This window comes from Crocuta crocuta, unplaced genomic scaffold, assembly GCF_008692635.1.
Source record: "Crocuta crocuta isolate KB4526 unplaced genomic scaffold, BGI_CrCroc_1.0 scaffold118, whole genome shotgun sequence".
Classification (NCBI taxonomy): Eukaryota; Metazoa; Chordata; class Mammalia; order Carnivora; family Hyaenidae; genus Crocuta; species Crocuta crocuta.
In genome coordinates, this window is record NW_027551558.1 from 5,471,713 (window position 1) to 5,495,237 (window position 23,525).

At 43.5% G+C, this 23,525-nt stretch overlaps 1 protein-coding gene across 1 annotated transcript in view; it reads left to right on the forward strand.

Annotated features, from left to right (window-relative positions):
* The window catches only part of CREG2 (cellular repressor of E1A stimulated genes 2), a 40,241-nt gene extending 18,424 nt beyond the window's left edge, over positions 1–21,817 (forward strand). The window contains 2 exon segments of the mRNA XM_077749188.1: positions 13,359–13,472; positions 16,791–21,817. Coding sequence (XP_077605314.1) covers positions 13,359–13,472; positions 16,791–16,938 — 262 coding nt within the window. The 3' untranslated portion in view covers positions 16,939–21,817.
* The last annotated feature ends 1,708 nt before the right edge of the window (positions 21,818–23,525 follow it).

Consider the following 23,525-nt stretch of genomic DNA (forward strand, 5'->3'; position numbering starts at 1 on the left):
TCCCCCCCACCCCACCCCACCCCCACCACCACGTGGTCTCTGCAAACGGCTCTACTCCTGACTGAGCACGCACACACTCCGGCTTTGGCTCCCCCGTAGCTACCTTCTTTCCTGATCTCTCCTTTCAAGTGAGTGAAGTGTTGGAGTGCCAGCAGCTCCCCTGGTTTAATTCACTGTTTGCTGCACGTCTCCAAGCGAGACACAGTAGGATTTGGAGAAGGAACCGAATGTGCAGTGCCAGGACAGTGTCATTGGATAACGTGTATGTCACATATTAGGCTAGAGCGACGACCACTAGATGATTATAACACAAGATAAGGACCAAAGCAAAGCCCACTCTGAGGGTTCCTGTGGTCTGCATATGCCTCTACATGGAGCTGCTGTCTTATTTCTGCGGCAGGAGAGCCATGGTGGATCTAAGAAGCACAGGTGGCCAGAGCTGAGTGCCAAGCCCTGCTCGCCCAGGACAGGGTCCTGCAGTGCCAGCAGAATGCCAGAGGGAGCTGGGGTGGGATCTCCGAACCAGTTTCAGGGCAGCACCCAGTCAGAGGCCAGCACCGCAGGTGAGGAGCTGCCAGGATACCCCAGGCCCCATCTCTGAAGATCGCATGACATCCCTGCTCCAGTCACCGGCCACCCCTCATCGCGAGGATGGAGAGTGCCTCTGCGCCTTACCTCCAGCCTCCTGGCACACTGCTGGGCAGCCCTGCCAAACTCCATGTGTCCTTTATCTTCTGTGCCTTTCTTTTCTTCTCTGAGTCTCACCAACCCCTCCAGGCGAGACCAAACCATTCTGTGTCTCCTGCCTCTACAGGAATCTGCAATGCACTAACATCGAGGAGGATGCTGTTTGCAGGGTTGCACACACTTAACCTCTCTTTCATTCCTCCTGCACACCAGCCTGGGTGCACTGTGGAGGGGGCCTTACCTTGCCCTGATCCTCCAGACTTATTAACGTGCTTTCCTAAACACAAGAGTAGACCTTCCCGAGATGCATTTGCTGCCCTTCGCTCCCACCACCGTGTCCTCTACCCTAATCACACAGAGACATAGGAACTCATGGCCAGCTCCCGTCAGTCATTGTTTCTTTACTAGTGATTTTATTTTCTTGTTCCATCAGGAGCCAAAGAATGTAGTTAAGCCAGACTTGGAGGTCAGGAACTAGCAGATGGGGTATCAGACTGGGGGGCTACACAAAGTGATTACCAGGGAACAAGAGGTGAAAGGCAGACTTGGGGGTGGTTCAGAAGGAGAAGAGGCAGCACCTTTCCTGCCAGTGCTGCACAGTCCCCAGGCTGGGATAGACCAGCGAGGCCCTGAACTAATCCAGAAAGAACAAGGCCACCAATAGACTCCTAACTTGGCACCAGCAAGGTCTTTTTCATTATTTCACCCTATAATCCATATACTATGAAATATTTTTGTCTAACGGGCAGATAGTGTTTTAAAATAATTTATCCCCCCACTTTTATTACTCAAAGATATATGTACATATGCAAATCAGAGCTTGTGAGCAGCATGACATTTTCACCTCACCAATTCCAGAGCAATTTAATTCCAACCAAAAGCAAAGAAACTCAGTGGTTTTACATTGTGTCAAGAACAGGTCTAAGATTTTACCCTATTTGCAAGCAAGTTGTTCATGTTCCTCCTCACCAACAAGTGAGCCATGGTTTATGGATGCTAGCAGAAGACACAAAACTCATGGGTCAGAGAAAAAAGACTGTTACTCACAGCAATAGCAGTGGCCAGAGCAACAGTGTTTTATGGCAGGAGTTCCCATGGGCCCTAATTCCCACAGGGATGTGAAGAGGGCCACGGGGCATGTGTACACACAGTGGGTTGCATTATGGGAGAGGAACCCTCAGCCCAGAGAAACAAAATCGTGTATAACAGAGAGCAAGCCTGCCTGCCGTGCCCCCACCCCCAAGAAAGACAGCATCCTCATCCCACTAGACAGTAAATAAGCCTGCCCTTTGCCCCACAGGGAAACACTGTATCTTCCAAGGCTGTTTGCTTGATAAAGATCTGCCCGGGGAAAAGATCCGTCCCAAACACAGGGAGCTACTCCTCTGCTCACAAGAGTTCAGAAACATGAGAGAGCCATGGAGAACTTCTGCCAAATAGATGGTGTGTAGAGTCTTATCTCAAAGAAATGCATAAATTTGTGAATAGTTTTTAAATACAGGCCATCTTTGCTTTGCATGATCTCACATTAATAGAAATAGATGCAAATGGGAACCACCCTTACTTTACGCAGTTCCATCATGACTTTACTACCTGTACTGAGAAGAGTTTGTGGATCATTATTTTCTTAAGTGTTTATTTATTTTTGAGAGAGAAGAGTGTGAGCATGTGAGCAGGGGAGGTGCAAAGAGTGAGGGGGACAGAGGATCCGAAGTGAGCTCCTCGCTGATAGCACAGAGCCCCATATGTGGCTCAAACTCATGAACTGTGAGATCATGACTAGAGCCAAAGTCAGACACTCAACCAACTGAGCCACCCAGGCGCCCCAGGGGATCACTATGAATAGCACCCAGCATTAATGATGGGCATGCCTCAACCATAGGATCCATTCTAAGAACAAGAAGAGTTCCAGAAACTAAACCCTTCTATCAGTGAGGAACCTCTCAGTTGTAAGAAACAGAAAAATAAGCTCAGATGTGCTTAGAGAATTAAAGAAATTGATGAGTTGACATATTTGAAAAGTCCAGAGGTAGGCTTTTCTTAGGGGCTCTGCAGGGTCAGCCAAAATGAGATTTCCCCATTTCTCCTCTCTGCCTCCCCAGTGTCTGCTTCATCTTAAGGGTGGCCCCACTTGTGATGCAGATGTGGTGCTGGAAACTACAAGATTGCTCTCTCTTTATGTCCAGTGAAAACAGGCACCTCCCCAGGTAGACTCCAAAGGAGAGTAAGGGGGTTGCCGTTCCAGAAGTCCCCAGCAAGTAGGTCCTTGAGCTTTAATGACCAAACTTCTGCCAATCCCTGAATCGTCACTCTGGCCAGGGGATAGAGCCTGCTGGTTGTTGTATGCAGTCCCAGCCCTCAAGATGTAGGGATGGAGTAGGGCTCCCTGAAGCTGTGTGAGGGAGAGGTGGATGCCTGAACAATATGCAAAGTACAGTGGCCAGAGGAAGGAGTGCTTCCTGCAGCCCCTGTTCACTAAAGGGAGGTGAACTGAAAGGGTCCCCTGGGTACACCGCATCCTCCTTCCTGGTCGCTGGTGCATTCACTGACCATCTCAGGAGCAGCAGCTGCCAGTAACCCCAGGTGTGTTGCACTCACATGACTAAGGGGGGGGTTGCAGTCTGACCTCTTCCCAGATGGTACATTGGTTTCCTTTTGCTGCTGTAACAAAGCACCATAACCCAGCAGCTTCAAACAACACAAATGTGTTACGGTTATGGAGCGCAGGAGTCCCAAACAGGTATTAGTAGGCTAAAAACCAGGTGTAGGCAGGACTGTGTTCCTTCCAGGAGGCTCTAAGGGGAATAATCATGTTCTCGTCTTTTCCAGCGTCTAGGAGCTGCCTGCACTCCTTAGCTCACGTGCCTGTGTGGCCCCTTCCACACTCAAAGCCAGCCATGGTCAACTGAGTCTTTCTCACACCACATCTCTCTGACACTCTCTTTTGCCTCCCCCTGTGACCTTAAGGACCCCTGTGACTGCATTGGGCGCAGCCAGATAATCCCAGATAATCTCCCTATCCAGTGCCGGTTGATGAACCGCCTCAATTTCCCTTTGATATAGTCATGTGTCCCAGAGATTAGGCTGCAGACCTCTTTCCACGGGGGCATTATCCTGCCTACGACAGGTGGGCAGAAACTTACACTGAGCCTAGCTGGGTTGCCCCTGTGTAAATCGAGCTTTCTATTTACCTATTTAAATACATCATCACTTCTATATTTTATGTAATCACCACCAGTGGAGAAGCAAAACACTCCCTATTTACATATGATGCTCCCTATTTAAATTCTGTAATGACTTACTTATGAGTACTAATTCGTTGCTTTCATCAAAGAACAATTTGCGAAGAAATTAGCTTTAACCGTGAACAAATAATTGGGCACAACTGATGACAGTCTTGTCCAGTATATGTAAATTTTGTTCCTGTTTACTATTACTTATTTTCTCCTATCTTGGGTTTTTGCAAAGTTCAATGTAGATTCAATTTTTGTAGTTATTATGTGGATTGCTTCCCATCATTCCTTCCTCTTAACCCACAGGAAAAATTCGCAGTTCAGCGGCTCATTTTTGCAGTGTCATAAACACAGCAGACCATAACATTTCCAATGGTACACAATGTTCTCACATGAAGCCATTTACCTGAAAATGTGGTCATGTCCAGTGTTCCTCTTGCTATAACTCAACAGGATGTATAATAAAGGAAAACTTCCAGGCAAGTGAAAACAAGTTCCTTAAATATAATCAAAACATGTGCTTTGCTTAACAAACGTACCTTTCTCAAGATTTTAATGCAATTTAATGGATAAGAATGTGTTTTAATGAATCATGCCTCAAGGCTTCCATTTTATGCTACGCACCATCTGGAAGAAGAGGATCTATGAGAGTCTGCTTGGCCAGCCGTGTCAGGAGCCCCTACACCACCCCCAGGCTTGATGATTCACTAAAAGAATTCACGGGATTCAGGAGCCCATGGTTTATGACAGTGAAGGAATACAGATCACAGTCATCAGAGGAAAAAGCCGCACTGGGCAGAGTGCAAGAGAAAGCAGGCCCAAGCTTCCAGGAGTCCTTCCCAGTGGAACTGCTTGGAAACCCACTTAATTCTCCCGGCAACAATGCATGACAACATGTGCAAACTATTGCTGGCCAGAGACGCTCACTTGAGCCTTGATATCCAGGGTTTTCACTTTAATTTAGTCACGTGGGCACTACGGTGTCTGCGTGACTGATCTTAGCTACTCAGTTTCTGGGCCCCATGAGGTCAAATTGATCTGGTGTGGCCCAGGCCACACATCAGACACATCAGAAGGATGTGTCAAGAGCTCAGAAGTTAGCTTCCAGGAGCCAGTCAAGGACCAGTCCTCCTGAAACAAACCATTCTTTGAAATGTACAGGGTTTGAACCACCACGGTCTGCTGAGTTAGCTCCTGGCCTGCATACAAGAAAATTATATGTGACCTACATCACGTGAATATTGTATTAGACAAATCAGATGCCTTAAAAGATATGTAATGCTGTGTAAAAGATCTGCAAATGTCAAAAAATCCTACCTGATTTCAAAAAGGAAAAAAAATATATCATTTTCTCAAGCAGTGATCAAATTATGAAGAGAAACAAATGAATATGTAGCTAGGTGGGTAGATTTGAAATGATCTGCTCTGCCTTCCCAGAAACTGTCAAGGTCCTCACAGTGGGTACAGCTTTTGCCATGATGCTGGGGGACACCATAGGACAGTAAAAATACACAGACTTCCAGGAGCCAAATAGTGTGTGCCTTTCCCACATCTCCCTGGGCTCCTTAGACACAGGGTCCCAATATAGGGAGAGGATTTGCCACAAACATAATAGGTCTCCATTTTAAGCTTAAAAAAAATACTTGCAAGATTTTATAAATTAACTCCCCCTTACATTGTATTTTATCTAGTGCTCTCCTAATTTAATCCCTTCCATCCCATAATGCCCTATCCCTGCAACAAATGTAGCCAGAGAGGCAGAGGGGGATGCCTTTGGTGCTCCCCATTTCAGAATCACTGTTCAGTCCCTACCATCTTTGTGTTAACTCAGGCTGCAGTAGCAAAATACCACAGGCTGGGAGGCTGAAACAGCAGAAATTTATTTTTTCACAGGTCTGGAGGCTAGAAGCCCAAGACTAAGATGTCAGCTGGGTTGGTTTCTCTTGAGGCCTCTCTTCTGAGTTTGAAGATGGCCGCCTTCTTGCTCTGTCCTCATGTGGGCTTTCCTCCGCCTGCCCCTCCCTACTCTCTTCTTATAAAATCAGCAGTCCCATCAGATGAGCACATCGCCCTTATGACCTCATTAGCCTTAATTAATTAATTAACCTTAATTACTTCCCTAAAGACCCTGTTTTCAAATACAGTCATGGGGTGCTTGGGTGGCTCAGGCGGTTGAGCATCCAACTCTTGACTTCAACTACGGTCATGATCTCATGGTTCATGGGATTGAGCCCTGAGTCCAGATCCTGCTTGGGATTCTCTGTCTCCTTCTCACTGCACCCACCCCTTGCTCATGCTTTCTCTCTCTTAGTCTCTCAAATACAGTCACATTGGGAATTAGCGCTTCACCATTTGAATTTGCCAGGCACACAGTTCAGTCCATAGCAATCTTCTTGATATTTCATGATCGATATCCCCACCGATCGAAGCTGTAAAATTCCTGAGCCCTCCAGCCACCCCACCCCTGAGCCCCCATAACAAATGAGCAGCAATAGCATCACTATGTGAGGGCTTACTACACACCAAGCACTATTCTAATTATATTATGTGAATCCATATCTTTAATCCTCATGTAAAGGTTCAGAAAATGTTTTCTTTGGGGGAAGATGACAAATTTTGTGGGTGAGGTGGGCCATACAGTTTCTTTCACAACCACCCAGCTCTGCCATTGTAGTAAGAAAGCAGCCACAGAATGGACCGTACCCCAATACAACTTTTTTCAAGTAGACTGAAATCCAGATTTCATATAGATTTCATATGTCATAAAATATTCTTCTTTTGATTTTTCTCAATTCTCTTAAAAGCATAAATTCCATTCTTCTCTCTCACGCCAACAGAAAGAGACGACAGGCCATGCTCGGCCAGCTAGGCCATCATTGGCCTGATCTAAACCAATGGAGAAATAAAAGAGTAGAGCAGACAGAATAGCAAAATATCACCTTTGACATTGATCAAACCAACATGGAGAGTGTGGGCAAGGGAACTCCAGAATTCGACAGGCTTACACAGGCTGCAGCACTGCACCGGGGCCTCCCTGAGCTGTGGCAGGTCTTTCTAGTTTATGGCAGATGGACAGCTTAGTATGTGCACTTCCTGCAAGGAGATGTCCAGTGTCTTCTTTCAAAGGCACCGGTTAATGTAAGTCTGAGTAGTGGAGAGAGTCAACAGTGTTATCCTGGGGAGGCTTCCTCATCGCAGTACCAAAAAGTCTCCTTGTCTCCTGCCACCGACATCTCGCAACACTACTATGAGGCAGGAACTTCTTGTGTCTCTTTCTTACAGGTGAGGAAACTGAGGCACAAAGAGGTTGAGTCACAGCCAGGATTCCAGTCTCTAGGGGGCTGAATAAGACCCCATATTCTCTTTTTTTTTAAGTTTATTTATTTATTTATTTCGGGGGAGGGGAGAGAGAGAACAAACAAGCGGGAGAGGGGCAGAGAGAGAGGGAGTGAGAGAATCCCAAATAGGCTGGGTACTGTGTGTGTGGATCCCGATATGGGACTCACAAACTGTGAGATCATGACCTGAGCCAAATCAAAAGTCGGACACCTAACCAACTGAACCACCCAGAAACCCCTGAGTAGGAACCCATACTATTAGCCACCTCACTGTATACCTTTCATGTCCTTCTGCATTTACCATATATCAGAATGCTTGGCTATACAGACTGTGCAAGACACAACAAGGAAAGAGTACTTTATCTCCCTTTTTCCTGACTCCAACTGGCCTCAAGCAAAAGGAAAACGCAAGCTGTCTCCCACTTCCTTCTCCTTTGATGTTGGAGAGCAATCCATCATAAAGTTTTCTCATTTGGCCTTCTGTAATGAAATGCAGTGCTGGAAAAATCTTTCAAGGCTATAGACAAATGGAGAAGGGAAGTAATTCAGTCTGCCTCAAAGATGATCTTCTCTATCTATAACCTCCTCACTTTCACTTACTGTAGTTTCACGTTTATATATATGAGAAAACCATTCATTACTTCCTTATGATGTTCATCGTGCTTTTACATACCTTTGAACTCTGTGAAGAAGGCAGGCAAGAAATTAATGTCCTCATTTTACAGAAGAGGAAATTGAGGCTCTGTCCTTGGGGCTCCAGCTCACAAGGTCGATGGAGGCAAGGAGACCAGACACCATACTTCCTGTGACTCAGCTAATTTGCACAGCTCCCACAATACAAACAAGTAAAATCATTCAACATCAGAGGTGTATCTTTCCAGCCCCTTCTGTATATTCAGTAGACAGAAATGGTAGATAAATGTTTGAGAATTTTGTGAGTCAACAGATTTCCCAGCATGTGCCTCTCAATATAAAACGTTCACAATTTAATTTTTGGGTGGAAACAAATAAAGATAAAAGCTCTATGTATAATATAATTCCAAGGTTATTTGAAAACGCTTGTTTTTATTTTCTAAGATGTTTTATAGTCCCTAAACTTCTACATGGAAATTCTTTATGTTTTTAATCTTAACATTTTTTATTGTCTTATGTTTTCTTTATTTATTTTTTAATGTTTTATTTATTTCTAGGAGAGAGAGAGAGAGACAGTGTGAGCAGGGGAGGGTCAGAGAGAGAGGGAGTCACAGACTGAAACAGACTCCAGGCTCTGAGCTGGCAGTCAGCACAGAGCCCGACGCGGGGCTCGAACCCACGAACCGCGAGATCATGACCCAAGCGAAAGTCGGACGCTTAACTGACTAAGCCACCCAGGCACCCCCGCCTTATGTTTTAAAATACGACAGACTTTATCAACCTAAAAATAAAAACAGTAGGGAGAAAAACATTCTTTTAAATGCATACTTATAAGAAACAAAAAGAAATCCCCTGGGAGCCAAAAATGAAGATGGAACAAAAAAACCAGAACTGGGACTTCTAGAGTGGGGCTTACCAGTCTGGGAAAAGTAGGGCTTAGGTTTTGATACAGTGAGAACAAAGAAACAATATCTTGGGCTGTTAGATATAACAGGTGAAGAGTTAGAAATAAGGGCCCCACATAAAATCAGACCCCCAAAGAGCTTACACTTTCAATTAAAGACTGGGAGGGGCTCCTGGGTGGCTTAGTCGGTTAAGCGTCAGACTTTCGCTTGGGTCATGATCTCGCGGTTCGTGGGTTCAGGCCCCACGTCGGGCTCTGTGCTGACTGCCAGCTCAGAGCCTGGAGCCTGTTTCAGTCTGTGACGCCCTCTCTCTCTGCCCCTCCCCTGCTCACGCTCTCTCTCTGTCTCTCTCTCNCCCTATGTATTTTATGTATCTTTATCTTATAATCAATTTATTATAACTTGAGTATTTATTTCTGATATTTGCTGTTTCTGCTGGCTCTTGCTTCTTCCTGTGAATAATGGATTAAGGTCCTCTTTAACAAGGTTTTGTCTGAGAATTCTTTGAGGATTTCCCCCAGGGATACCAAACAGCCCAAGAGGAAAAAAAAAAGAAAAGAAAAGAAAAAAGAAAGAAAACCCACATATACTGAATAGTTAAGAGTCCTTCAACAGAACCATCAAGCCTGATCACCTTAAAGTGCACTTCTCAGAAAGCCATACCTATTGCAGTCAGAATTTCCAACTGGCTCTAAGGTGCCACATTTTCAATATGAATAAACAGCCAAGGAAAACATTTGAGGAAAGTCTCTACCGTGCAAAATGAACAAATACAAGGAACTAGGAAAAACTAAAACAATGCAAAGAGAAGGCAGCAATTTTTCAGGACAGAAGACAATATGGCCTGATGTTTGGGTTATCTGGTAGAGGAAGCCCTCCTGCCTTGTTCTTAATAGTGGTTTTGACTATTTTCGGACTTTTGTTATTCGTGTGAAGTTTAGATTCGGCTTGTTTTGTTTTATTTCAAAAAATATATCTGAATTGGAACTGAAATTGTAGCATCTGTAGAGATTAATTCTGGAAGAATTGACATCTCCTTTAAACTGGGTTTTCCCATTCATGTATATGGTATAACCCTCTTTTAGGCCATTTATGTATTTCAATAAAGTCATCATTTTTTTCCACCAAGGTATTACACATTTTGGGGTTAAATTTATCCCTAGTATTTTGTAGGTTTCGTCACCATCTATATATCTTTTAGTAAATAAAATGTACCTTAAAAGTTTTTTTCTTATAAGTAGCAATGCAAGTGTTCATTGTTTTCGAATTCAACAATCTTGCTGAGCTTTCTTCTTCATGCTAATATACTGAGTGTGGATTCTCTTGCATTTTCCTTTGTATACAGTCATATCATTTGGAAATAACTACATGTATGTTTATTATTTCCCAACCCTTATACATATTTCTATTTCTTGTCTTACTACAAAACCCACAATATCTAATAATTATGGACATGCTGTTCTGTTCCATGAGATATAAAATAGCATATGGATAAGACTTTGATGAATATCCTTTACCCTAGGTTGCTGGGAGCTTTAAAAAAAATCATAAATGGAGGGGTGCCTGGGTGGCTCAGCCGGTTAAGCATCTGACTTGGGCTCAGGTCATGATCTCACAGTTCGTGGGTTCGAGCCCCACATCGGGCTCTGTGCTGACAGCTCAGAGCCTGGAGGCTCTTTCAGATTCTGTGTCTCCCTCTCTCTCTCTCCCCCTCCCCCACTCATGCTCTGCCTCTCTCTGTCTCAAAAATAAATAAACTATAAAAAAAATTTTTTTAATTAAAAAACCATAAAAGGAAACAGAAGAAAAATAAATTATTTGGATTTGATGAAAATTTTAAAAAGACGTTTTGCATCAAACACCATCAAGGAGCTTCTGGGTGGCTCAGTCAATTAACTGAGCATCCAACTTTTGATTTTGTCTTAGGTCATAACCCCAGGGTCATGGGATTGGACCCCAATCAGTCTCCACACTAAGCATGGAGCCTGCTTAAGATTTTTTCTCTCTCTCTCTCTCTTTCTCTCCCCCCACCAACCCTCTCCCCTGCTTGTGCTTGCTCTTCTTCTCTCTAAAATAAAAAATAAAAATAATAAAAAGAACACCATCAAGAAAGTGAAAAACAGAAAATACTTTTAAATCACATATTGGAAAGGGATCAGTATTCAGAATATGTAAAGAACTCTCACAACTCAATAATAAAAAGGAAAAGAGCCCAATTTAAAATAGGCAAAGGATTGGAATAGACATTTCCGCAAAGATATACATACAGTCAATAAGCACACAAAAAGATAGTCAATATCAGCCATCAGGGAAATGCAAAAAACACCACAGTGAGGCACCGCTTCACACTCACTAAGACGGCTAGAATGAAAACAGACTAAAACAAGCCCCCTCAAAGATGTGAAGGAATTGGCTTCATACAGTGCTGGTGGGAATGTAAAACAGTGCAGCTGCTTTGGAAAACAGTTTGGCTGTTCCTCAGAAGGTTAAACAGAGTTGCCGTAGGATCCGGCAATTCCCTTTCTGATAGTTCCACCACTAAAAACCATGTCCACACAAAACCATGTGCACACATGTTCATAGCAGCATTATTTGCAATGGGAACAACCCAAACGCCCATCAGCCAATGAACTGATAAACACAGTGTGGTCTATCCATACAGTAAAGTAATATTCAGCAATAAAATAAAATGCAGTGCTAATACAGGCTAAAACATGGATGAGCCTTGAAATCACTATGCTAAGTCAAAGAAGATAGTCACAAAAGCCCACATCTAGTATGATTCCATCCATGTGGCCAAAACAGACAACTCTCTAGAGATGGAGAGTAGATCCGAGGTTGCTTAGGATGATGTAAATGGTCAGGAATGAGGAATACCTGCTAATGGGCATAGGGTGTTTTGGGCAGGTGATTATTATTTAGATTATTTAGATTTATTATCTAAAATTAGATTATGGTGATAGTTGCCCAACTCTGAATACACTAAAAATCCTCAACTGTGCACTTTAAAAGGGTATATATATACATATGTATATGTATATGTATATGTATATATATTTTCAGCCATCAATAAAGCTGTAAAAAATTAAATTTCAGGGGCACCTGGGTGGCTCAGTCGGTTAAGCATCTGACTTCAGCTCAGGTCATGATCTCACGGCTCATGAGTTCAAGACCCGCAACGGACTCTGTGCTGACAGCTCAGAGCCTGGAACCTGCTTTGGATTCTGTGTCTCCCTCCCTCTCTGCCCCTCCCCTGCTCATGCTCTGTCTTTCTCTCTCCTTCAAAAATAAGCATTAAAACTTTTTTTAAAAATTAAATTTCAGGGGCACCTGGGTGGCTTAGTCGGTTAAGCATCCAACTTTCGCTTAGGTCATGATCTCGCGGTTTGTGGGTTCGAGCCCCGCGTCGGGCTCTGTGCTGACTGCCAGCTCAGAGCCTGGAACCTGTTTCAGTCTGTGACTCCCTCTCTCTCTGACCCTCCCCTGCTCATGCTGTCTCTCTCTCTCTCTCTCTCCCTCTCTCTCCCTCCTAGAAATAAATAAAACATTAAAAAATAATGTTTAAAAAAATTAAATTTCAGATAAATATTTTTCTCACATAACTATGTGTCATCCAATATTTTAGCTGGCAACCCTAGTTAGGGGAATTCTTAACTAGGAGAATAATATCGTACCATATCATATCATACTATATTTATGTTAGAATTATATTTACCTGGAAAGAGAGTGATATCCAGAATACAAAGTACATCCTCACTGCCAGGTGACTCTTTCAGTGAGAGCAAGTCTTAGAAGAATTCTCTCACCATGGGAACACTTATTAGCAGGCAGTTATAAATACAGTCATGCTGGTGTTCTCATTATTTCCAACATTCCTTACCCTGAAGGAGGACCCTCTGCATTCTGATGGAGATGTCGGAAAACCTTCGCCTCGGTCACAGCTGGACCCAGGCAGATGCATTGCCTTACCTCTAGAGCACCACTTCTCTTGTCTTTGAGTGGCACCCTCAGGTTGTGCAGAGCAGCAGCAGGCTTCCCGACAATGGCTCCCAACTGTAGAATGTGGTCTACAAGAATGTGGTCTTGTAGAATGTGCACCCTTGACTCCTGTGCTTTGGGTGCTATCTGCTGCCCCCTGGGTACAGGCTGACGTCTCACTTCCCAAACACACAGCCAGTGCCAAAGTATTTTTTACTGTTTGTTTATTATATATTTTGAGAAAGAGAGGGAGAGGAGCAGGGAGGGTGAGAGAGAGAGAGAGAGAGAGAGAGAGAATCCCAACCAGGCTCCCCACATTCAGTGCAGAGCCGGACGTGCAGCTCGATCTCACGAACAGTGAGATCATGAGCTGAGCTGAAATCCAGAGTCAGACACTTGGCCAACTGAGCCCCCCAGGCACCCCGTGTGCCCAAGTATTTTAAAGTAATTATAGATAGTGTAAAAACTTCAATGATAGAGCCAGCCATGTGACTCTCTATTTTTAACTTCTCATAAAATTCTTGATATTTCGGGCTGATATTCTATCATTATTTTAATATGTGAAAAACATTGTTTGAATGCAGAAAAAACATCGTCGACCCAGAAGACCCCCGATGTGCCCGGTTGACGCTCACTGGCCAGATGATCGCAGTGTCTCCAGAAGAAGTAGAATTTGCCAAGCAAGCCATGTTTTCAAGGTCTGTAGATGCTGTACAGTTGGTTTGCTCAGAAATGCACTATCATAATGAAGCAGAGGTCAGGACTGTGGCATGTACTGCCTCCAACACAGTGACAGGGACAGTCTGAGCTGCCCTTTGGAAATACACTGGCCATTTTGGTTGCTGCAGGTGACAGCAGAGGCCGGGCAGACCATCCTCAGTGGCCTGACCCTGCCTTTGCACAGCACCCCACACTGAGGGATTCCAGGTGCTCTTCCCTGCGCTTGTACAACCTCCTACAATGCCCTGCCTCGAAATGGAAATAACCAGGGGCGCCCGGGGGGCTCAGTCAGTTAAGCATCCGACTCTTGGTTTCAGCTCAGGTCATGATCTCACAGTTCGTTGGATCGAGCCCCTCATGGGTCTCTGTGCTGACAGTGCAGCGCCTGCTTCGGATTCTCTCTCTCCCTCTCTCTCTCTGCCCCTCCCTGGCTTTCTCTCTCTCAATAAATAAACAAACATTAAAAATTAAAACAAAGGGCGCCTGGGTGGCTCAGTCGGTTGGGCGTCTGACTTGGGCTCAGGTCATGATCTCACAGTTTGTGGGTTCGAGCCCCGCGTCGGGCTGTGTGCTGACGGCTCAGAGCCTGGAGCCTGCTTCGGATTCTGTATCTCCCTCTCTCTCTGACCCTCCCCTGCTCACGCTGCCTCTCTCTCTCTCTCTCTCTCTCTCTCTCAGAAATAAATAAATCATTAAAAAAAATTAAAACAAAATAAAAAGAGAGAAAGAAATGGAAGTAACTAATTGAGGCTTTGTAGAGAAGTCCACACAACAGACATTTTCAAACATCCAGGAGTGAAAGGGCACTTCTTGGTGTAGTCCTACCACGCCTACATCTGAGGTATACATTCACCCACTGAGGATGCTTGCAGAGACAGGCTTTCTGCTCCACCCTCCTGCCCCGACCCGCTTACTGAATCAGATTCTCTGGAGCTAAGCCTCCATCTAAATTTTAAAAGCACGCCCCAGGAAATTAGCATGTATGTTTAAAATCACCGCTGGCCTTTCCGGTCAAAATGAGCCAGAGGGCGGCCCTGTTAGGGGCTGTGGGAGGTCGGGAGCTTGTGAGAGGTGAGGAGGGTGTGTGCATGGCGGTGCCTCTCCCAGGGGTGGAGAGGGTGTCCGAGCTGGGGGCAGGGCAGGCAGCAGGGAGGGGGAGGGTGGAGCTGGGGCAAGGCGTTGCATGTGTCCTCCCAGAGGCGCAGGCGATGAAAACGGGCAGAGTCTCTCTTTGTCTAAGTTAGTGGAAGAGTAAGAGGAAAGCAGGTGGTGAGGTAGAAGAGCCACCCCCACGCCCAGGGAGATGGGAAGATTTTACATGCCGGGGAACCATCAAATAAGTAAACACGGCAGAGACAGGGGAAGCCTGGTTTCTCACTGCCACACAAAAGGGTTTCCTATGTGCAAAGGGAGAAAATGAGAGTGAGCTCTGGAATTGGATCGCGAGTGGGTATATCAACATGAACGTGTGGCCTTCGGTACACAGACTGAGAAAAGAGCATAGGGGGGTGTGATTTATTTTTTAGCTTCACTGCCCTCTTTTTTTAGTGTTTATTTAATTTTTTGAGGGGGGAGGGGCAGAGAGAGAGAGGGGACAGAGGATCTGAAGCAGGCTCTGCGCTTAACTGACTGGGCCACCCGGGCGCCCCACCCCGATGTCCTCTTTACTTCTAACCCCTCCTCTTTCGTGTCATGATAGGCAGTGGGACTAGGTGAAACCTTAAGGAGACCGCTCGGTTCATTAGATCCATTTCCTACTTTCTGCATCCCTGCAGGCACAGCAGGGATGAATTTTCCACCACTGTGTCACATGGGTGACTTTACTGCCTGCTTCCACTAACGTTGTCTTTACCTCCTTTTAAGCGCCCGCTGTCAGTCTCCTCCAGGTCCCCCTCCCCCCTGCCACTCGCAGCCTGGAGGCAAAACCGGTGCCTCCTCCCTGGTTGGGGATTTGTTATAGTTGTGGGTGCCAGAATGTGTTCTGGTCACAAGTACAAATCCTGTTTGCTTATAATAACAACAACCTTTTATTATCTTCGCCGCACGCACAAGTATTTGGAGTGTTGGGGCATCGCCTCAGCAACTTATTTCCAAATGGTTTAGGGGGAAAAAATAGTTCGTTGTACTGTACTTTCCAACTTTCTCTGAGTTTACGACTATTTCAGAATAAATTGTTTTTTACACAAGGTCATCAGCCTTTTATTGCATCTGCACTGTTGCGAATGTTCTTCCCAGGCTGCACAGGGCCTTTGAGTTTTTATAACATTTTTAGATGTGAGTAAAGTTTTTATTTTTATGAAATATATTTTTTAATGTTTATTGATGTATTTTGAGAGAGAGAACACACACATGGCAGTGGAGGAGGGGGCAGAGAGAGAGAGAGAATCCCAAGTAGATTCCACACTCAGCATGAAGCCAGACATAGGGCTCGACCTCACAACTGTGAGATCATGACCTGAGCTGAAATCAAGAGTTGGGCCCTTAACCGACTGAGCCACCCAGGTGCCCTGATTTTTATGAAATGTAAAAGAAGTGAGTTGGGGCACCTGGGTGGCTCAGTTGGTTGAGCATCTGACTTCAGCTCCGGTCATGATCTCACAGTTCATGGGTTCAAGCCCCATATCAAGCTTTGCACTGACAGTGCTTGTGTTTAGGGTTACATGTGAGGGAGAAAGCAAGTCAGTAAGCAGAAGGTGGCATGTGACGTTCCCTGTCTACTCTGAGTCTCAACTTGGTTCAACAGTTCTAAGCCTGCTGCAGAATGGGAATCTTCCCATGAGCAGATTTGTTTCATAAGCCCACGATTCTTTTGACATTTCATACAGAGATGCATAAAGCCATTCTTTACGTTTCCTGATAACAGTAACTGGCAGTCACGGAGCACTTGCTCTGTGCAGGTGCTTTATGTGTGCAGAGTGGTTTGCTCCCCACGCAGCCCCACAATCAAAGCACCATCGCTGTCAGCCCCCATGACAGTAAGGAGACTAGGGTCTGAGAAGGCACACGGCTGGGGAGGCACCACAACTCATCAGCAGCTGACCTGGGATCCTAACCAAGGAGGCTGGTGCAAGACTGGGCTGCCCCTCTGTGGAGCTGGCAGTTTCTTGCCTTCCCAAGGCTGCCTGAGACCCCGTCCTTGGCTCCCTGGCTTCTGTCTCTGGCTTCAGCCCAAATGAGGCCTGGAGGTTGGAGGGCCGGATGACCTGCCCAGTGATATGCAGAGTCTGGAGCAGTGCCCTGGGAGGGACACCCACTAATATGAGCAGCTCTACTGTGACCTCTCCTTTATTTCTCAGACACCCAGTGATGAGGAAGTGGCCTCGTCAGTATGAATGGTTCTTTATGAAGATGAAGATAGAACACATCTGGCTTCAGAAATGGTATGGAGGCGTATCCGACATTGCAAGGGAGGAATACTTCAAGGCCGTTCCAAGAAAGGCCTGATGCTGTAAGAAGAAAGTCCTCGGTGTTTGCGTGAAATGGAAATCTTGTAAGTGATGCTGCCAACAGCGACTGACTGCTGACTCTTTGTTGCCAGGGTTCACAGCCCCGTCATCCTCACTGCAGAACGAGAGAGGGTGACCAGGGAACCCTGTGCCAGACTGGATATTATAGTGGTCATTTGCAAACCCCCAATTCACACAAGTACCCACATATATAGCCTTTGTCTATATTGTATTCAAACCAGTCTCGCCAACTTGAGAATTACTGTTGGTGGTCAAAGTGACATGTTGAGACAGTTGCTGTTCCATTCCTTAGGACAAAAAAAAAATGTATGTGCGATGTGATTGCATTGTATTGTGAGAGTATTTTTGTTGCTTGCTGTGCCCAGAACAGTCTTGATTTGAAGCTCACTGCAACCATGAAGGAACTAAATATGCATCATACAGTCGGTCTTGTGTTTGGGGTGAGCACGCAGGACTGTTTATCTAAGGATTATCCATCATGCTATGTACTGAACTGCAGATGCATTATTAAGTCACATGTGCTAGAATATATTGGTTACTTATGAAGCTTTTGTCCCACTGTAACATGACAGACGGTATATGAACACGGAGTCTGTGCACAACCCTATTCTGTGTAATAAGCAGGCCATGGGAATAGATTAATAAGATGGGACAACTTCAACATCAAGCTCTCCAGATCCCCACTGCTAATGCTTCTGACAGAGGGTCCCTTCTCTTAGGCACGAGGCATGGCATCCCAAATAAGAAGTGTCTCCGTCTGTGGTGTATAGAGCAGAGAGGGGAGAGGGTGAGGAAGGGAAGGAAACATGGACAAAGTATAAGCAGAGGAAGCAAAGAAGTCAGTAATTGAAGGCACGCTCCCTGCCCAGATCTGGATCAGGCCCTTGGCAAGATCATCTCATTTAAGCCTTATAACCAGTGAGATTCGCATCACCATTGCTACTTACACATGAGAAGACTTAGGCTCAGAGAGGCTAAGTCAATATCCCATGACCTGACTCCAGAACTCACTGCACACAATGGATGGAGTGGTGGTGGTAATTCTAAGTCAGTCTTGAGAAAGCGACAAGAGAGTGACTGAAATGCACAGGTGGTCATTGGATCAGCATAACCAGTGATGACTGGCCTGCCTGTGATGATTTGCCTCCGTCAACTACCAAAACAAAAATTCATCTCTGAAATTTTGTTGTTACCACAGATTTAAAATTTTCTACAAATTATATGTAGGAGCTCCTGGTTTTTCAAGAAACTACACTGATGTACCTGAGTACACATCTAAGGCCTCTAAGGATCTATGTGTATCTATCCGAGACCTCTTTTATTGAAGTCTGTGAAGGATAAAGCAATACCCTGTTTTCTGTCTTTTATAGCCATTATAGGCTATAAACTCTCTCTGATGGGTGAGGCACATTGTATAACCTAAAATGCAACACTATATATAGGAAATATACATTTTTAAAATAAGTGAAAATGTTATTAATGGTCATATTTTTGTTTAAGAAATTAAGACATGAATAGAGTTTGAGATGTCAAAATATTTTTAAGTGACTTTTACTAAATGCATAGTAAGATGCACAGAATTCTTTATTTGTCAAAAGTCAACTCTCAGAAGAGTTCCTAACAATAGCAATTTCTAATATATAAGAATAAGGTAATTTTGATAGCATTTCATACTTCTGAGTTTAAAATTATCGCTATCACCAATTTAGAGGTAAGAGGGGAAAAATGGAAGGATGAACCACATATTCCATAAGTCAACCTCATACCTTAATTCTTTGAGCATCACTACCTCCTGGTTCTGTCTTACGAATAATGTTCCTATGCCAGGTTTGCTTTTACAAGCAGTTTCCACTTAGCTCATTGAAGGCCTCTCTGTTGCTTCAAGGGATTTTGCAGTGTGGGTGCCATTTATAACCACCGATGGATGTTATCAGTTACTTATCCAAATGATAGGATATGAAGTCTAGACAGGCTGGATGATAAGAAGAGGGTTAAAAATGCACCTGTTTGAGAATGATGGGCCCCATTCAGGCCAACGTGTTTTAGCAAATCTCTGGAAATTTACATTGATTAAAATGTTAAAGGCTGTACCAGAATTTCTACACATGGCATTAATGAAAGAAAAGTAAAGTAAACGCATATGATGGGAAAGAAAGAAATGAAAGTATCTCTGTTTACAGATGACATGACTATCTACATAGAAAATTCCAAAGAATCTATTTAAAAAGAAAGAAAAGAAAACTCCTAAAACTAGCAGGTGCAGCAAGATTTCAGGATATAAGATTAGCACGCAAAATATAATCATATTTCTAAATATTAAAGATGAACAAAGTGGAAACCAAAATTAAAAGCACAATACCATTTACAGTCGCTCTGAAGAGAATAAATATTTAGGTATAAATTTATCAAAACATGTATAAGATCTAAATGCTGAAAATTACAAGATGCTAATGAAAGAAATCAAAGACCTAAATAAATGAAGAGATATACCATATTCATGGATTGGGAGACACAAAATAGCAAGGATGTCAGTTCTCCCCATATTTATCTATAGATTTAATCCAATTTCTATCAAAATGTCAGCAAAGTTTGTAGACATATTCAAGTTTATTCTAAGAGTTCCAAGACAGAGGCCTTGGAATAACTAAAACAATCTTGTAAAAGAAAAACAAGTAGGAGAGATCACTCTATTCAATATAAAAACTTATTATGTAGCTATAATAATCAAGATAGTATGGTATTTATTGATGGATCCACAGACACATACATCAATAGAACAGAACAGAAAATCGAGAAATAGACCCACACATATATACTCAGTTGGGTATACTCCCTCTTCAACGGAGGAAGAATAGTCTTTTCAATAAATGTGTTAGAGCAATGGGATATCCACAGGCAAAAAACCTCAACCTACATATCACACGTTGTATAAAAATGAACTCAAAGTGGATCATAATTCTAAACATAAAATGTAAAACTATAAATTTTTTTTAAAAAAATAGAAAACGTACGGACCCAGGGTTAAGTAAAGAGTATTTTGGCACCAAAAACCATAATCCATAAAGGAAAGTTTGATAAATTAGATTTCATCAAACTTTTAAACTTTTGCTCTGAAAAAGACCATGTTAAGGGAATGAAAAGACAGGCTGCAAACAGACTGAGAGAAAATATTTGCAAGCCTATATCCAATAAAGGGCTAGTACCTAGAATATATGGAGAACTCACAAAACTCAGCAGTTTTTTTTTTTTAATCCAATTAAAAAACAGAGAACATATACAGACTTTTCACTGAAGAGGATGTACAAATGGCAAATAAGCCCATGAAAAGATACGCAATATCACCAATCATTAGGGAACTGCAAATTAAAACCACAATGAGATACCACTAGGCACCCATCAAAATTGGTAAAAAATATAACACCAAATAGTAGCAAGGACACAAAGAAACTGGATCAGTCATATATAGCTGGGGGGAATGAAAATGAAACAGCCACTCTGCAAAACCACTTGGCAGTGTCTTATAAAATGAAACATGCAGCTGCCATACCGCTCAGCAATTGCATGGTTGGGCATTTATCCCAGAGAGATGAAAACGTATGTTCACACAAAAACTTGTACGTGAATATTCATAGCAGCTTTATTCATAAGATTCAGAAACTGTAAACAACCAGATGTCCTTTAATGGGTGGCTGGTGAAACATATGATACATCCATGCCATGGAATACTACTCAGCAATAAAAATAATTTCTCATACAAGCAACAACTTGGATGAATCTCCAGAGAATTAGGCTGAGTGAAAGTCAATCCCACAGGGTTACATACTGTAGAATTCCACGTATGCAACATTTTGAAATGTGACATTCTAGAAATAAAGAACAGATTAGAGGTTGCTAAGGAGGAGGGTGGAGAAGGAGAGAGGTGGGTAACACAAGGGACCCTTGGGATGGAAACGTTCTATATCTTGAACATATCAGTGTGAAAATCCTGGCTGTGATAGAGTATAGTTTCGCATGATACTACCTTTGGGGGAAACTGGTAAAATGCAGACAGGTTCTCTTTGTATTATTTCTTACAACTGCATGTGAATCTATAATTTCTGCAATTATCTCAGAGTAAAAAGTTTGATACAAATAAAATCCATGGCTTAGCTTACTCAATAAGGCATTTATGCTATTTCTTGTTAGTCCCTAACGAAATGAAGAACTGAGCTATGTGCCAAAATCCAACAGAACAGACAACATTATTTACCTTCGTCAACCATTAATCTATGCATTTGTGAAAGTGATAGAAGTTTTAAGTTTTCTAAATGTATTCAACTTAACATTGAATACAAATTAATAAGAATTCAACAAATCTCCGTATTGGTTTTACAGGGGACACTTACAAGGGGACGATATCTTCAAGTTTCTGACATAAGCATGTCGTAAGTAAGCTATAGGTGTATATGTTTATGTTTCTGACATAAGCATGAGTAGACTATAGATGCATATAGGAATCCAAGTCTCCACGTACTGATTCTCCACTGATACTTACAACAAAGAACTATATTTCCACTAATCTTCCTGAAATATTCTTGAATATTCTGGGAAAGTATTCTTCTCTTGTTTCTGTGAATAGCATTATTCCGACCCCCATGCTTTTATTTACAGTGGTTGTACAAATCCATGATGCTGACACAGAGGGTATGATTCTGATGTTACTTGCTCCAGTATACCTTGTGTATATTGACTCATTATAAAAGAGTTATTTTTTGGTTGAAATATATTTCTACAATTTTTCCAGAAAGTCTGTATTCCATTTTCAACAATTTAACCATCAATCCTGTTCTGAAAATAAAACTTCGCTGAAATATTGATGCATATTTATTGATGCATAGTTGATTGCTATAACAGCAAGTCAGTTATGATGAAATTAGAATTATAACGAAGCTGTGGTTTGTGCTACGTGATGCATGTGGAGTGTGAAATCTATTTTCAACACTAGACAGGTCTATTTAACCAAAGACTGTTTCATCCTTGACATGATTCTCGTGCTCAATTAAATAAATTATGATATTTATATATAGTCCTTTTATGTAATATTGCAAATTGACGTTACTAGATTTCTAAGAAAATAGAGGCTATTATAATAAATCAGCAGTTAAATTTCCAATAGAAAGGAAAGAATTAGCAGGGGAGCTTTGTTGATGTGATTTTTAAGGCTCTGAGTACAATGCACTTAATTTGCAGACTTGAAAATGCTGATGTCATCACACTTTGGTGTTGCCACTCTTAGAAATATTTGCCATTTTTAGCATGCTTATTATTCCTAGAGTTCAGGGCTATGAAAAAGCTTCCTTTCGCTGCCTAGAAAGCATGCCCAAGGAGTCCCACATAGAATGTGGCAAAAAAATGACATAAGCCCACAAGAGTGATCTATCCTGAGGCTTCCATAGACCACCCACCACTAATCGGCTTCTCAGAGATAGGCTTGCTCTCCACTTGGTGACCAGGTGGCCAATTTACCCACAATTGAAGATTCTCCAGGACACAGGGCTTTTAGTGGTAGAGTCAAGAAAGTCTGGGCAAACCGAGATGGATTGGTCACCTACCTGCACTCACCCTCAGTATGCCATACCCCGAGCAAGTCATCTCCTGCAGTGGCCCGTCTCCGAAACTGTGCATTCAGATCCCTCCTTCAACCACACCGTCTCCCCCTCAGCCTTCTGTCCTTCTGCGAGAACCCTGAGGTTCTTCATTCTCAGTTGTCTGACTCCCTTACTCAAGAAGGTGACCACAACATATAGGATTACTTGGAGAACAAGGCCCTGCCCTCAGGAAGCTTATGTTTTGTAAACAATAAGTAAATAGGTTTTTAAGCCAGGTAATCTGGTAATGTCTGTAGGTTCTGTTCCAGCACTTCCACCAACACCCCCAACATCCCCGCTGTTTTCTGTTGGAACCACATGGCAAACCCCTGACTGGATAAATTCACCACTCATCTCTGCAGCCGAGTGTTAACAGAGGAAAGCCACAACCACAGAATTGGTCCCACATCCTCACGTGGCCCCTCCACGCTGCCCAAGTCCCCCAAAGGTGCTCCCCATTCTCTTAAGTATCTGTCAGGCATCTCCGCTGTGCAGCCCTGGGAGCCCACACCCTTGTTCCCCTCCCAGAGAACTCTCAACCCTTCCAATGAGCACTCCCTCACCTCCTTTCAAAATGCCCCATTCCCCTTCCCTTCTCCTGGCCCAGTAGGGTCTCCTGCTGCAAGGTTTTCCAGGACTGCTGCGGGATGCAGTCCTGAATAAGGCCAGGTGTTAGTGTGGTGGAAGCCAGCGCCACGGAGCAGAGGGAGATGAGGGGGAGCCTCCGGGGTTCTTTAAACGTGGCCAATATGCCTTGTCATCGGAACTAAGCCGGGGAAAGAAGGAAGTGAAGTCAGGAGCGGCTGATGCAGGGAGAAGCTGGACTAGCTGTCGGGGCGGGGGGTGCCCAGAAAAGCAAAGAATAGCTGTGTTAACCTTAAAAATAAAACTGTCGGTTATTTTACTATCAAAAATGGGTTTATTCAGAAAAAGAGAA